The 17,403-nt window shown below is 46.6% G+C and overlaps 1 protein-coding gene across 4 annotated transcripts in view; it reads left to right on the top strand.

Annotated features, from left to right (window-relative positions):
• Nucleotides 1-17,403, top strand: part of DTNBP1 (dystrobrevin binding protein 1) — a 192,160-nt gene that overhangs the window by 41,252 nt on the left and 133,505 nt on the right. For all 4 annotated transcript variants that reach the window (XM_069730821.1, XM_069730823.1, XM_069730825.1 and 1 more), the window contains exons 5-6: nt 546-678; nt 9,681-9,813. In XM_069730821.1, coding sequence (XP_069586922.1) covers nt 546-678; nt 9,681-9,813 — 266 coding nt within the window. The remainder of the gene's footprint in view (nt 1-545; nt 679-9,680; nt 9,814-17,403) is intronic.

Genomic DNA, 17,403 nt, shown 5'->3' with positions numbered 1-17,403 from the left:
GATCACTGAGATATAACCTATCTCAGTGATCAAAATAAAAAAAAATAGTAACTATTAAATAACACCCCCCCCCCCTTTGTCACCCCCATAGGTAGGGACAATAAAAAAAATTAAGAATTTTTTTTTTCTCCCCACTAAGGTTAGAATAGGGTTAGGGTTAGGGGTAGGGGTAGGGGTAGGGGTAGGGTTAGGGGTACGGTTAGGGGTAGGGTTAGGGTATTTTCAGCCATTTTAACTGCATAGAAAACTGCATAAAAAAGGATCAAAAAAAGGACAAAAAAAGGACCAAAAAAAGGACCTGCGTTTTCTGCCAAGAGCTGCAGTTTTTTAAAAAACAGTCCTGAAAAAAAAAGGATGGAAATCAGGAACGTGTGAACATACCCTAAGATTGCAAAATACCATATCGAATTATCAGTATACACAGATTTTATAAAGTTTTGTGACCTTTACATTTTTATTTTCTATGAACTATTAATATGCTTGATTTTATTACAACATTTTAACTTTAACATTTTGGGGAATGTTTTTTTTTTTTATGTTTGCAGCTGGTTGACAGTGAGGTGGTGATGCTGTCTGCCCACTGGGAGAAGAAGAGAAGTGGCCTGGTGGAACTACAAGAGCAGCTGCAGAACATTCCTGTATTCCTAGCAGATCTTCAGTCCGTCACAGCTAAACTTGGTAGGCAGCCCTTTTAGAAGTGAGTCGCTTGTTTCCGGCACTGAATTGTGTGAAAACATCTGGTGAGACAGATTCCTAGCATTGTATTTCTTTATCGCCTCTCATTGGGGGACACAGGAACCATGGGTGTATGCTGCTGCCACTAGGAGGCTGACACTATGCAAATAAAAAAATTAGCTCCTCCTCTGCAGTGTACACCCCACCGACTGGCATTAAACTCTTCAGTTTAGCTTAGTGTCAGTAGGAGGTGGACACGGGTCTTTCATTAGACCCTTATCTACCTCAATGTGCGTCGTTTCTTTTCAGGTTTTCCGGAGGGATACAGGGTGAGCAGTCACGCCTGTAGTCCCACAATACGGACTATGAGTACGGCGTGTACTGCCACCCCGTATCCTCATAGATCCCTCTCCAGGACCAAGATCCTAGCACAGAAGCGTGCTCAGAAGTCCGGTCCTGGCTCCGTCCCCCACCCACTCGCCTACCAGAGCCTGTCGGTCGGAGGAGACGAGGACGTCCATCACAGCTCCGTGGACGTCTCATTCCCCTCAGGTTAGTAACGGCGTGGGATGTTTAGGTGAGTATTTCCCCTGGCGGGCTCTCCATTCCCCCGGGATCCTTTCTCCAGATGTCCCCCGGTCCTCCCTCATGGCGTTTGTTTTGGGGGGGATCCCAGGGACTGCCACGGGGGCTGTGGCTCATTTTCCTCCGGGGCTCTCCTTCATTGGCGGCCGCACAGCCACGGTGTCTCCCTTGTGGAGTCTCGGCCTGGCGGGCTGCCGCGCCGCTCCCCCTTGCGGTCTCGCTTCTCGGCGGCCGCGGTGTGTCCTGTGTCTGCACGGCGTCCTTGGCAGGGTGCCGTGCCGCTTGCTTTCTGCGGCGCTCCGACGCCGCCACTCTCCAGCGGCGCTCCGGCGCCGCTATTCTCAGGCGGCGCTCCGGCGCCGCGATCCTCTGGCGACGCTCCGGCGCCGCGATTCTCCGGCGCCGGCCTCTAGTTTGGGTCCCGGCTTCTGCCGGGGCCTGCCTCTGGCGCCGCGGCCCCGCCGGTTCCGTTCGGGCAGCCTTGGCGGACTGCCGCTCTTCTCGGACTCTGCGGCGCGCTGCTCCGGCGCCGCGGTTCCCTTCTCCGGCGGCGCCGGTCTCTAATTTAGGTCCCGGCTTACGCCGGGGCCTACTTCCGGTTTCTCGGCTCCTCACTTCCGGTTCTGCGGGCGGGCTTCTTTCCCGCCCGACATACTGCGCCCTGCCCACCGGCGCCTCTGCGTCTGGCTCCACCCCCTTCCTCGTGGGTCCCTCGGCCGGTGTACACCGCTTCTCACAGCAGCAGCACTCGCATCTTCTGTGGCTCAGCATCGCAGAATCAGCACCTCAGGGAAGTTCTCCGCCGAGGACAAGTGGGACATCTTCCAGGACCGGGTCCGTGAGTAGCTGCACTGCAGACTGACACCCCCCTCTGCCCACTGTCCCCTAACCCACTGGCATCTTCAGGGTCCCTAAAAATGTCTACCTCTAAAGGGGGCCGCTCTCGTCCCCCTACCTCTTCATCTTCTGCCTTAGTCACGTACTTTGCATGTTCGTCCTGTAACAGCAAACTTCCCTCAGGTCAGTCCTCCCCGCTGTGTCAGTCCTGCAGCAACCCGATTGTTCCCACCGCCCAGGATCCCCCGGCTGTTGCGCCCGAGAGTGATCCCCCCATCCCAGGCTGGGCCGCTTCTCTGTCAGAATCGGTGGCCAATTTAACACGGGTGTCTCAAACCCTGGTGTCCGCGCTGGATCGGTTACCCCTGCAGACCCCTGCAGTGGCCAGCGGGTCGCAGGAACCGCCGCCTGAGCCCTCCTTGATTAGCCACAAAAGGTCCAGACAGCAACGTCGGTCTGAGTCCTCTTCGCGTTCCATCTCGCCGCACGGCCCTCCCCCGCGGTTGGTGTCGCACCGTTCCTCCTCCCCTGAGTCAGGCGAGGCTTTATCTGATGCGCCCTCAGAGGAGATGTCGGAGTTGGATCCTAGCCAAATCGCCACCATGAGTGAGTCGGTCCAGAACCTCATTCGGGCTATAAACCAAACCTGCGGCATTAAGGATCCCTCTACGGAACCCGCAGATCAGGCGGTTTCGTTTAGACGGGCCAAACCACCTTCAAGATTTTTTGCCCCTCATCCTGAATTCGAGGAAATCCTGACTAGAGAGAGAGAGAATCCGACCAGACGTTTTCAGAGGGGAAAACGCCTGGGGGTGTTATATCCTTTTTCACCAGATCTTACCGCCAATTGGACGGTCTCTCCCTCGGTGGATCCACCTGTGTCCAGGCTGTCCACCAACACGGTGCTCCCACTGTCCGGCGGAGCGTCTCTGAAGGACTCTAACGACAGAGTTATAGAATCCTTCGCAAAATCTGCCTTCGAAGCGGCTTCAGCAGCGCTATGCCCGGCCTTTGCTTCCACTTGGGCCTCAAAATCCATCTCAAAATGGGCCAAGGATCTGCGGCGAGGTATCCTGGACGGGGCTCCTTCCGCGCAATTAGCGGAACTTGCCAACCAGATTTCCCACGCTGGTGAATACCTGGTTTCCGCCTCCCTGGATGTCGCGTCTTGTGCGGCTCAGGCTTCCAGCAATGCCGTTGCCATCCGCCGGACCGTTTGGCTCAAGGCCTGGCAGGCGGACTTGTCCTCCAAAAAGTCCCTCACTAGTCTGCCCTTCCAGGGCTCTCGTCTCTTTGGTTCCCAGCTGGACCAGATCATTAAGGACGCCACTGGGGGCACAAGTTCCCTTCTCCCCCAGGCTAAACCTCGTCGCCCTCCTCCTAGACGGCAGTTTCGCTCGTTCCGGCCTTTTCGTCGCTTCGCTGCGTCAAACTCCTTTTCCCAGCAGCAACAGAGGCCACAGGCACGTCAAGAGAAGAAGGCGGTGTCCTTCAGGCCCACTCCGTCCTGGCGTCCTCGCTATTCCCAGGGTAGATCGTCCAGGCCCAGGACTGGAAGATCCACTTCCGCATGACTCTCGGCAAGACTCCAGCCCAACTCCCAGGTTGGGGGGCCGTCTTCTCCGTTTCAGGGACGTCTGGATTTCCGCAGTAGAGGATGCATGGGTCAGGGAAGTTGTGTCTTCGGGATACAAAATAGAGTTCGCCTCCCGACCCAGAGATCGTTTCTTCCAATCTCGTCCTCCAAAAGATCCCGCTTTGGTTCCGGGCTTCTTCGCAGCCATCGCTTCTCTGCTCAAATCCGGGGTAATCGTTCCCGTCCCAGAAAAGGAACGGTACACGGGTTTCTACTCGAACCTCTTTGTGGTACCGAAAAAAGACGGCAAGGTTCGTCCCATTCTGGACCTAAAATTGTTGAACAGGAGGGTTCGCCTGAGACACTTCAGGATGGAATCCCTTCGTTCAGTAATTGCTTCCATGGAGGCTCAGGAATTTCTATGCTCTATAGATATCCAGGACGCCTACCTACATGTTCCAATATTTCCCGGACATCACCGTTTCCTGCGCTTCGCAGTGCAACAAGATCATTTTCAGTTCGTCGCCCTGCCGTTCGGTCTCGCAACCGCGCCAAGGGTGTTCACGAAAATCATGGCGGCGCTGATGGCCATTTTGAGAGTCAGAGGCTTGGTTCTGTTTCCATACCTCGACGACATCCTCATCAAGGCTCCGTCCTTTGCTCAGGCCCACGAAAGCTTGTCCATTGTTCTCGACACCTTATCCCGTTTCGGATGGCTGGTCAACCGGAAGAAGTCCTGCCTTATTCCTTCTCAGCGCATCATCTTTCTGGGCATGCTCTTCGACACTCGTCAGTCCAGAGTCTTCCTTCCCAAGGACAAGAGATCCACCCTTTGTCGGGACATTCTCTTGCTCCAGGGTCCTCGGCCTCCCTCCCTCCGATCGGCCATGAAGGTTCTGGGGAGGATGGTAGCTACCTTGGAAGCGATTCCCTTCGCCCAATTCCATTCTCGACCCCTTCAGCAAGCCATTCTGTCTCAGTGGGACAGGTCGGTCTTCTCCCTGGATCGGCCGATCAGACTCTCCTTTCGGGTCAAGCGGTCTCTCAACTGGTGGCTGACGTCTCCTCTCATCTCCCAGGGCAGGTCCTTCCTTCCGGTTCACTGGCAGGTGGTGACAACGGATGCCAGCCTGATCGGCTGGGGTGCGGTTTTTCGCCACCTGACGGTTCAGGGCCGTTGGTCGCTACAGGAGTCCGCGCTGCCGATCAACGTCCTCGAAATTCGGGCCATCTTTCTGTCCCTCCGCCATTGGGAAAGGATTCTCAGGGGCCTTCCAGTCCGGATCCAGACGGACAATGCCACGGCTGTGGCATATGTCAACCATCAGGGGGGGACTCGGAGCTCCTTGGCCCTTGCCGAGGTGTCCAAGATCCTCCTTTGGGCAGAGGCAACGGTTCCGGTGATATCCGCGGTGCATATCCCCGGCGTAGAAAACTGGGCCGCCGACTTCCTCAGCCGCGAGGGTCTCGCGGCGGGGGAATGGTCCCTGCATCCGGAGGTCTTCCATCAGATTTGTCTTCGATGGGGAACTCCGGATGTGGATCTCACGGCGTCTCGGATCAACAGGAAGGTTCCACAATTCGTCTCCAGGTCACGCGATCCTCTCGCAGTGGGCGTCGATGCTCTGGCCATTCCTTGGTCACAGTTCGAGATGCCCTATCTGTTCCCACCCCTTCCATTACTTCCCAAACTGTTGAAGAAGATCAAAGCGGAAGGGGTGCCGGTCATCCTGATCGCCCCGGATTGGCCCAGGAGAGCTTGGTTCGCGGAGCTCGTCAACCTTCTCGCGGACGCTCCCTGGCGCCTTCCAGACAGGCCCGATCTGCTGTCCCAGGGTCCTATCTGCCACCCGAATTCTCGGTCGCTCAGTTTAACGGCGTGGCTGTTGAGACCGCGGTTCTAAGAGCGTCCGGCCTTTCGGACCGGGTCATTCACACCATGATTCAGGCTCGGAAGCCTTCGTCTTCCAGGATCTACTACCGCACCTGGAAGGCCTACTTCCGTTGGTGCGAGTCCAACCGCGTGCCGCCTATGGTTTTTTCCCTGCCTTCTCTTTTGGCCTTCCTTCAGGCAGGACTGGATTCGGGCCTGGCTCTTAGTTCCCTGAAGGGTCAGGTCTCTGCGCTTTCCATCCTCTTTCAGAAGACCTTGGCCTCTCGGCCACAGGTTAAGACCTTCTTTCAGGGGGTAGCCCACGCCGTCCCGCCGTACAGGGCCCCTGTGGAGGCATGGGACCTAAACCTGGTACTGGACGTTCTGAAGGTTTCTCCCTTTGAACCTCTTAGGGAGATTCCTCTATCAGTTTTATCTTGGAAGGTGGCCTTTCTTGTGGCCATCACGTCCATTCGCCGCGTTTCCGAGCTGGCGGCACTGTCTTGCCGCCCTCCGTTTTTGGTCATTCACCAGGACAAGGTGGTCTTCCGACCTCCACCTTCTTTTCTTCCTAAGGTGGTTTCCACCTTCCACCTCAACGAGGACATCGTTCTACCTTCCTTTTGTCCAGCTCCGACTCATCCTCTGGAGCGATCGTTGAACAAGCTGGACCTAGTCAGGGCAGTGAGGATTTATCTGGATAGAACATCCTCTTTCCGGAAGACGGATTCATTTTTCGTCATTCCTGATGGCACGCGCAGAGGCCAGCCGGCTTCTAAAGCGACTATTGCTCGCTGGATCAGAACGGCAATTTTGGAGGCTTACCGGGTCAAGAACAGAGTGCCCCCTCCTGGGATTAAGGCTCACTCTACCCGGGCAGTCGGCGCCTCCTGGGCGGTGCACCACAGGGCTTCCGCCCTACAGCTTTGCAAAGCGGCAACTTGGTCTTCCATCCACACGTTCGCCAAATTTTACAAGGTCCATACCTACGCATCGGCGGACGCCAGCCTAGGCAGAAGGATCCTGCAGGCGGCAGTGGTGAGTCCTCTGACCTGATGGAAGTCTGTTTTCCCGCCCTTGGGACTGCTTTGGGACGTCCCATGGTTCCTGTGTCCCCCAATGAGAGGCGATAAAGAAAACAGGATTTTTGGTTGCTTACCGTAAAATCTGTTTCTTGGAGCCTCCATTGGGGGACACAGCACCCTCCCAATGTTTTTGTTATATGTTCTCTGACTGTTCTCACGTTTACAGTTCTCAAGTTTGTGGTTATGGTTTTTCAACCTTGTTCTTTCTCCTACTGCTTTCTCACTAACTGAAGAGTTTAATGCCAGTCGGTGGGGTGTACACTGCAGAGGAGGAGCTAATTTTTTTATTTGCATAGTGTCAGCCTCCTAGTGGCAGCAGCATACACCCATGGTTCCTGTGTCCCCCAATGGAGGCTCCAAGAAACAGATTTTACGGTAAGCAACCAAAAATCCTGTTTTTTGGCCAGAGTATACCTACTTCAGGTGACCTTTACCATAGGAGTCTGTGAATGTTTCTTTACTAAACAATTCCATGCCAGTGGGTAATACGAATAAAACTGGGAAGAGAAAAAGCGTAATAGGGTCTTATGCAATGACAATGGGATGTCGGGGAAAAGGGGAGATACACTCACCTTGCTGAGTTGCTTAATGGCAACACATGAATATCATGTAACCGCTGCTGCACAGATACCGGTCGAGAGAAAGACCACTGGCATGCGGGAAAGCGAAGGGAGGTATCGCATATGCGCTGCTTCCTCACGCTCTTCAGTGACTGTCATATGTGATACCTCCCTTCATCTTCCCGCATACCCGTGGTCAGACGCTGGACAATTGGAATAAGATTTTTATTGCAGCAGCCTAAGCAAATGGTTGACCTGTCACCAGCAGGAAGGGGCAAAAGAAGAAACTGTCCTGAAAAACACACAAACGTTCGATGGAGCGATGACTCCTTCATTTAGTTACATTTTAATTAGTTTTATTTTCTCATCTTATAGCACTCTACGGAAACGAGTATGGGATTCAATCATATGTTTCTTATTTCTCTTGTAATTAACCCCTTCATGGCTTCACGTATATTTACATTATAAGTCGTGTTCCCCACTTCAGTGCAGGCTCCTGCGCTGAGGCCGCATCTTTCTCTGCTCATGACAGCTGATTGCATCTGATCAGATGATTGCAGCATCAAGTCTCCCAAGGGCACCACTGAAGGCAGTAAAAATTGAAGGGAAAAAAAAGTTTAATAATAAAAAAACCCCACAAGTTCAAATTATCGCCGTTTTGCACCATTGAACATAAAACAATTGCAAAAAACTCATTTGGTATCACTGCATTCAGATATGTCCGATCTATCAAAATATTACTAAATTAATTTGAGCAGTAAACGGTGTAACAAGAAAAAAAAAAGTCAAAGTACTAAAATGAAGTGTGCTTTTGACTGCCGCAACATTGCAATAAAATGCAATGAGAGGCGATTAACACATTGTACCTACACTAAAATTGCATAAAAAAAAAATCATCTCGGGCGCAAAAAATAAGCAATCACCCAGCCCCACATCCCAAAAAATAAAAATTCAGAGGGTCTCGGAAAATGCCGACAAACGCAAAAACTTGAATTCAAATTTCGGAAAATTGTCACCACGAAAATAAAAAATGAACTATACATGTTGGTTATCTGCGTAGTCGTACTGACTTGGAGAATCATACTGCCAGGGGAAATTTGCAATAGCAAACATGGTAAATTAAAAAAAACTCAAATGATTGTGAAATTGTGGCCTTATCCGAGACCCTAAAAAAACAGTATTCCGGTGTACTCACCCACGGGGCTACTGACTTTAATAGAGCAGAGTCGCTCTCTGTTCTTTCACCTCAATTTTGCAAGTGTCCACTTACTTGAAGCAGGGAAAAAATTCCGTCGATAAGTATAGGCTGAGGTCAGACAGAGTAGAAAGTGACTCTGTTTGCTTCATTAAAGTCAGTGGCCCTGTAGGGGAGTGCAGCCGAATCCCGTTTTTCAGAGCTTTGGATGTAAGCCCAACTCAGTCACTGACCTGTAGGGAAAAAATGTCATGTGAACATATCCTACTAATGTTATATTAATGCTTATCCATCTTGTGTAACTCTTATTCCACCAAAGGAGAATCATTCGAATTCTTCTCTGGGTAGTAATGCCTAATGTGTATGATCCTAAATATTGCTGAGCTGTCATTTCTCAGGCTTTCCCCCTATCGGGGATTTTACAGTCTGTAAGTTACTATGGTTAGCTGTGCTGAAATGACAGCGTGCGCATTGCTGTACCCGGCTGAAGAGATAAGCAGCTAAATGTCTTCTGTCATTTCTCCAGCCCCTTGTGATGGAGAACACACAGAATCATTTGTACTCCTCTGGCGCTTTCTGCATAGGATACTGATCTACAAGGAGCCAACCTCCTCTCGTTCCAGTCGTGCCAGGCCCTACGCTGCACAGTTGTAACCCCTTAGATTTTGTGCCATAATTAAGACCATTTGTAGTCCAGCAAAAGTCAACATTAATTATTGAACCTTTAATAAATCCTATCATTCATGTGCCTTTAAAATTATAGAACTATAACAAAGAAAGGAAATATGTAAAAAATATGTGAAAAACACCTTAAGTACTTTACAGCATTAATGTGTGGCATCAAGGACTTTTAAAGGGAACCTGTCATGTCTTGTAACACTATTGATCTGCAGATACGGGGTTGACTTGCAGGTAAATACGGTAGTTTTAAAATCTGTTTTACTGGAGCCACGACTACAGGTAGAAAATTAATCATTATTTTCCTTGAAACCGCTGTCCTCCAGTCATCTGGGTGGTGCAGTGAGCAGTCATTGCACACTGTACAGTGTGCGCTGTAATCGCCATCTTAATGGCTGGAGGGAGGGTAGAAGTTAATTTTCTCCCTGTAGTCGCTGCTCAAGGGAGAAACCCTAACATGGTTTTAACGCCACTTACCTACAGATTAAGCCTATTGTCTGCAGGTAGATAGCATTTCTGGACATTACAGCTTCCTCTTTTTTTTTTTTCTTTATGTACCCTATGTATTTTCAGTTTGCCTTCTTGTCTGTAACAGTTTTTTTTGTTGCTTAACCAGTTACGTTAGAAGGAAGTTTTGTCGATGTTGAGAAACGCTTGGCAGACTTGGAGGAACTATGTGAGCAATGTGAATTTCAGAGCTACCAGCACATGCACTACAGGCAGCTAGAGAACTACAAGAAAAAGAAAAGGTTGGTGTTAACCAGCACAATACATTTCACAATATTCCAGTTTCTCCAATATATGCTGTTTAGTGTGACACAATTGCCATGATTCCCTGCCATAACTGTGCCACGGTAACTTATGTTACACACTTGGACAAACCCTTTTATAAGTATTGTTCCTGAATGTCTAATAGCGAGCACAGTGGAAGCCATTCTTAATAAATTGTGTAAAGTAGCCACTTCTAATAATGTCTGATTCCTGATGTATTTTTACATATAGAGATTGCACAGTGTGTATGATAAAAAAGCTTAGAGAAAAGCGATCGCCACCTTCTATGCACTCTCTAAGGTCCACAACGACGATTCAAGCAGCCAGAACGTGATATACATTGACAAGGTTCTACGCCCTTTTGTTGTCTCTTTGCCCTCATGTATTAGGGATACAGCTGACCTACTTGTGAAACTGGATGGTGTCACAGTTGCTGATAACTTTTTCTTTTTTTTTACCTTGGTTGATGTTGAGGCACTATATAGTAGCATTCCACATAATATGGGGACAAGATCTATCGAATATTATCTCAAATCAAGAGCTGTTCAGTGCAGATTACATAATGGATTTGTGATGAGTCTGATCATTACATGTATGGCAGTGCATTCTCACAAACCACTGTAGGGAGTACGGCACGATGATTGCACTGGTTCTGCTATCACTTGGTGACAGTTATACATCATAGCTGACAGTGCGGTATCGCCCACGATCGGTGCTAGCCTCTGATGACAATGTGAATAGTGACTGCAACATCGATCGGCATAGCAGAAGGAGGTAGCTCCCTCTCTGCTCCAACTGGCACAACGCGATTGTATTGTGCCGGTGGTCTCCATGGTGACCCCTGGCCAAAAGATGGCCTCCGGGTCACCCAGGTATGATGGCCTGTAAGTTCCTGCTCAGATCATAACCCAATGTGCCTTCTGCCTGTGTGCGACAGACTGATCTACTACCCTGGAAAGTTGATGTTACATCCTGGTATAAGGTAATAGAAAGTTACAAAAATAAAGTTTTAAAGAATTGTAAAAATATTATGTATTTATGTAAAAACAAAAATAAACAAGGTACACATATTTGGTATTGCCATGTCCAGAATGACCCGAACTATAAAACACTAGTTAACCTTTTCAATAACAACATAAAAAAGTGTCAAATAATATGCTTTTTCATCATACCGCCTAACAAAAAGTGGAATAAAACGCAATCAAATGTAAATAATAATGGTATTGCCAAGAATGTCAGTCATGCTAAAAAAGCTGCCATACAGCTCCATCAGTAGAAAAGTAAATTGCTCTCAGACTAGAACGATGCAAGAACTATTTTTTTTATTAAAGTTTTTATTGTCTAAAAGTGGCAAGACATATTAAAACAATATAAATTAGGTATCACTGACCTCGTACTGACCTGAATAAAGCTACCTTATTACTTTTACATCAAAACTATGAATGAACACATGTGGAATTATATACTTAACAAAAAAGTGTGAAACAACTGGAAATGTCTTGTATTCTAGGTTCTTCAAAGTAGCCACCTTTTGCTTTGATGACTGCCTTGCACACTCTTGGCATTCTCTTGATGAGCTTCAAGAGGTAGTCACCAGAAATGGTCTTCCAACAATCTTGAAGGAGTTTCCAGAGATGCTTAGCACTTGTTGGCCCTTTTGCCTTCCCTCTGCGGTCCAGCTCACCCCAAACCATCTCGATTGGGTTCAGGTCTGGTGACTGTGGAGGCCAGGTCATCTGACGTAGCACCCCATCACTCTCCTTCTTGGTCAAATAGCCCTTACACAGCCTGGAGGTGTGTTTGGGGTCATTGTCCTGTTGAAAAATAAATGGATGGTCCAACTAAACGCAAACCGGATGAAATAGCATGCCGCTGCAAGATGCTGTGGTAGCCATGCTGGTTCCGTATGCCTTCAATTTTGAATAAATCCCCAACAGTGTCACCAGCAAAGCACCCCCACACCATCACACCTCCTCCTCCATGCTTCACGGTGGGAACCAGGCATGTTGAGTCCATCCATTCACCTTGTCTGCATCGCACAAAGACACGGTGGTTGAACGAAAGATCTTTAATTTGGACTCATCAGAGCAAAGCACATATTTCCACTGGTCTAATGTCCATTCCTTGTGTTCTTTAGCCCAAACACGTCTCTTCTGCTTGTTGCCTGTCCTTAGCAGTGGTTTCCTAGCAGCTATTTTACCATGAAGGCCTGCTGCACAAAGTCTCCTCTTAACAGTTGTTGTAGAGATGTGTCTGCTGCTAGAACTCTGTGTGGCATTGACCTGGTCTCTAATCTGAGCTGCTGTTAACCTGCGATTTCTGAGGCTGGTGACTCGGATAAACTTATCCTCAGAAGCAGAGGTGACTCTTGGTCTTCCTTTTCTTGGGGCAGTCCTCATGTGAGCCAGTTTCTTTGTAGTGCTTGATGGTTTTTGCAACTGCACTTGGGGACACTTTCAAAGTTTTCCCAATTTTTCAGACTGACTGACCTTTATTTCTTAAAGCAGGGGTCCCCAACTCCAGTCCTCAAGGCCCACCAACAGGTCATGTTTTCAGGATTTCCTTTGCATTGCACAGGTGATGCAATTATTACCTGGGCAAGACTAAGGAAATCCTGAAAACATGACATGTTGGTGGGCCTTGAGGACTGGAGTTGGGGACCCCTGTCTTAAAGTAATGATGGCCACTCGTTTTTCTTTACTTAGCTGCTTTTTTCTTGCCATAATACAAATTCTAACAGTCTATTCAGTAGGACTATCAGCTGTGTATCCACCAGACTTCTGCACAACACAACTGATGGTCCCAACCCCATTTATAAGGCAAGAAATCCCACTTATTAAACCTGACAGGGCACACCTGTGAAGTGAAAACCATTCCCGGTGACTACCTCTTGAAGCTCATCAAGAGAATGCCAAGAGTGTGCAAAGCAGTCACCAAAGCAAAAGGTGGCTACTTTGAAGAACCTAAAATATAAGACATATTTTCAGTTGTTTCACACTTTAAGTATATAATTCCACATGTGTTAATTCATAATTTTGATGTCTTCAGTGTGAATGTACAATTTTCATAGTCATGAAAATACAGAAAAATCTTTAAATGAGAAGGTGTCCAAACGTTTGGTCTGTACTGTGTGTGTGTGTGTGTGTGTGTGTATATGTGTATATATATATATATATATATATATATATATATATATATATATATATATATATATATATATATATATATATATATATATATGTAACAACAGGTGGAAACACACACCAACAACTGAGTATAATCCTCAATGTAAATTTTATTTTTACACAAAAAATATAAATAAACAATACACATTAAAATAAGAACCACTGGAAGCCAGTAACAGGACACAACATGACCGACACACAAAGCCAATAAATAAATAAAAAATATAATAAGTAGAAATTCAATGCTCCATGGAGTGCTAATCAAATGTAGCCAAACACAATATCATAGCATGTGCTCTAACAGCTTAATACATTACATAATAAGAATAGATGCATAGTGACTAGAGTGTATAGGCCTTAATTAGACCTTACAATGCTATATAGAGCTAAAGAGGGAGACATGATATACTTACTAAATGAATAGCAGCAAGGTGCCGGTGAAAAGTTGGTCCCTGCCGCCCCAACGCACGTTTTGTTGAGACTTCCTCAGGAGTGTCTATCTATCTATCTATCTATCTATCTATCTATATATATATATATATATATATATATATATATATATATATATATGTATATATATACTATATAAAGCTGAACGTGTGTGTGTATGTATGTGTGTGTGTATGTCCGGGGTTGGCATCTGCACCGTCGCAGCTACAGCCACAAAATTTTGCACAGTCACACGTCTGGACCCTGAGAGCGTCATAGGCTATGTTGTGAGGTGAAATTTTAACTCCGCACTTTCCAATTCACCAAACTATTTTTCCCCTATCTACATAATGGGGAAAAGTGAAAGGAAAAGTGTTGGAGGCAAATTGACAGCTGCCAGATGTGAACAAGGGGGACTTAAAGAATGAGAGCGATGGCGCAAAAGAGTATATACCGTACAGTTGCTAAGGTGGAGCCCCGACATGGGATACTCACCACACATGGGGATATGAACACACACACAAAATGCGCCACACACTACCACGTGCTTGAACACATATACCACCCTCAGCACACATTTCACCACACATACACCAACCTCGCCATATAAAAGTCGAAACACAAAAGTCGCCGCTCAAAAGTCGCCACGCTCAAAACTCGCCACATGCAAAAACTAGGCTCACGCAAAACTCGCCACAAGTGCAAAACTCACCTCATGGAAAACTCGCCACACGCAAAACTTGCACACGCGGAAAAATTGCCACATGCACAAAATTTGCAACACATGCAAAAGTTGCCTCACACAAAACTTGCACATACTCAAAAGGCACCAGACATAAAACTCACCACGTGCAAAACTCGCCATGCGCAAAACTTGCTGCACACAACTTGCTACACTAACCTGTTACATGCAACTCGACACACAAAAAGTTGCTACACGCATGTTGCCACACAAAACTCATCTCACAAAAGTCGCTACATGCATGTCGCCACACACAACTCAACACACACAACTTGACAAACGAAACTCACCCTAAAACACACACAAGTCTGGTATTAGCCTTCAAAAATAAAAATCTGATTAATAAGCAGACAAACTACAAGAGCAACAAATGTACCATATAGGAAATACAGCAGCTGTTAGTCACATGACCTGTCTATTATGTGTATGTGTGAGCTAATATATACTGCCAGGGGGAGGGCTTCCTGTTGGCTGGGGATTTATCAGGCTGCCAATTTATCTTACAAATACTGAGGTAAAAATACTGAGCAAATAACGTGTTAACGAGGTCTAATACAGGAGATCACACAGGTATATACTATATACAGGGGAGATGACACACAGATATATACTATATACAGGAGAGATAACACACAGGTATATACTATTTGGAGGAGGAGATGACATACAGGTACATACTATATACAGGAGGAGATGACATACAGGTATATACTAAATACAGGAGGAGATGACACACAGGTATATACTATATACAGGAGCAGATTACCTACAGGTATATACTATATACAGGAGGAGATGACATACAGGTATATGCTATATATATAGAAGATGACATACAGGTATATACTATATACAGGAGGAGATGACACACAGATATATACTATATTCAGGAGGAGATGACATACAGGTATATACTATATATAGAAGGAGATGACATACAGGTATATACTATATATAGGAGGAGATGACATACAAGTATATACTATATATAGGAGGAGATGACATACAGGTATATACTATATATAGGAGGAGATGACATACAGGTATATACTATATACAGGGGAGATGACACACAGCAGGTATATACTATATACAGGGGAGATGACATACAGGTATATACTATATACAGGAGATGACATACACGTGTATACTATATATAAGGGAGATGACAAACATGTATATACTGAGGTGAAAATGAGAGGTATGAGGTGAAAATGAAAAGGTGTGAGTGCAAAATGAGAGGAGTGAGGGAAAATAGTGTAGTGATCGGAAAATGACAGATGTGAGGTCGAAATGACAAGTGTTAGGGGGGAATGAGATGAGTGAGGGAGAAAATGAGGTGTGAGGGAGAAAATGAGAGATGTGAGGGGGTAAATGAGAGGCGTGATGGGAAAATAAGAGAAGTGACGTGCTATAACTAACCACAGATATTTACTATGCCCAGGCAACGCCGGGCTCTTCAGCTAGTGTATATGTGTATATATATATATATATATATATATATATATATATATATATATATATATATATATATATATATATATATATAAAATCACACACACACAAACACACATGCATGTATATACTCGAGTATAAGCCGACCCACCTAATTTTGCCACAAAAAAACTGGGAAAACTTAATGACTCGAGTATAAGCCAAGGGTGGAAAATGCAGCTACCGGTAAATTTCAGAAGTAAAAATAGATACCAATAAAATTAAAATTAATTGAGACATCCGTAGGTTGTGTTTTTGAATATCCATATTGAATCAGGAGCCCCATATAATGCTCCATAAAGTTTGATGGGCCCCGTTAGATGCTCCATATTAAAATATGCCCCATATAATCCTGCATAAAGGGTAATAAGGGCCCTATAGGATGCTCCATAGAGATATTTGCCCTATATAGTGCTGCACAAACGTTATGGTCCCATAAGATCATCCATACAGTGACTTGCCCCATTATAGTGCTGCACAAGCGTTATGGCCCCATAAGATGCTCCATACAGTCACTTGCCCCATATAATGCTGCACAAACGTTATGGCCCCATAAGATGCTCCATACAGTCACTTGCCCTATTACAGTGCTGCACAAGTGTTATGGCCCCATAAGATGCTCCGTACAGTCACTTGCCCCCATATAATGCTGCACAAACGTTATGGCCCCATAAGATGCTCTGTACAGTCACTTGCCCCATTATAGTGCTGCACAAGTGTTATGGCCCCATAAGATGCTCCGTACAGTCACTTGCCCCATTATAGTGCTGCACAAGTGTTATTGCCCCATAAGATGCTCCATACAGTCACTTGCCCCATATGCTTTTGCTGCGATAAAAAAAAAAAAAATCACATACTCGCCTCTCTTCGCTCAGGCCCCCCCGCCACTTTCAATATTTACCTGCTAGCAGTAGGTGAGTATTATTAGACAGCCCCCGCCCCCCTCACCTGCTGACCCCCGGGTATGACTCGAGTATAAGCCTAGAGGGGGACTTTCAGCCCCAAAAAATGGGCTGAAAATCTCGGCTTATACTCGAATATATACGGTGTATGTATATATGTATGTGTGCGTGTAATACATATATATATATATATATATATATATATATATATATATAATATAGTTTAGGGTCACACAGAAAATGTTGTTTTCCATGTAAACTCCACTTTTATTAATCAAATGAGTTGCCAAATGAATAAATTGAAAATCTAGTCCAGACATTGACAAGGTTCGAAAAACAGATTTTTAATAATAATTTTCTCCTTCAAACTTTGCTTTCGTCAAAGAATGCTCCTTCTGCAGCAATTACAGCACTGCAGATCTTTGGCATTCTAGCAGTTAAAGGGAACCTGTCCCCCCCCTCAGGCGTTTGTAACTAAAAGAGCCAACTTGTGCAGCACAAATGCTGCATTCTGGCAAGGTGGCTCTTTTAGTTATGATGCCTGTACACGCTGAAATAATCACTTGGAAAATGTGCCCCCTCTTACCCTGAAATGTTCCCGGAGGCGAGTCTTTCCTTGCTAATCAGATGCAGCACAGCCGTCACTCCGGGCCTGTGCGTGCCATGCGCCGCCTCCTCAGCGCTGTTTTCAAATGAGCCGGCGCCTGAGCTCTTTTCTCATGACTTGGGCATGCGCAGTGAGCGCTGCCCGTCCTATGTCCTCATTTGCAGTCTAGCTGACTGCGCCTGTGCGGCCGCCCTGCGGGGCGGGATGTC

The sequence above is a fragment of the Ranitomeya imitator genome, chromosome 6 (genome assembly GCF_032444005.1).
Source record: "Ranitomeya imitator isolate aRanImi1 chromosome 6, aRanImi1.pri, whole genome shotgun sequence".
NCBI lineage: Eukaryota > Metazoa > Chordata > Amphibia > Anura > Dendrobatidae > Ranitomeya > Ranitomeya imitator.
The sequence above is the reverse complement of the archived record's forward strand: the minus strand, read 5'-3'. Positions and strand labels throughout refer to the sequence as shown.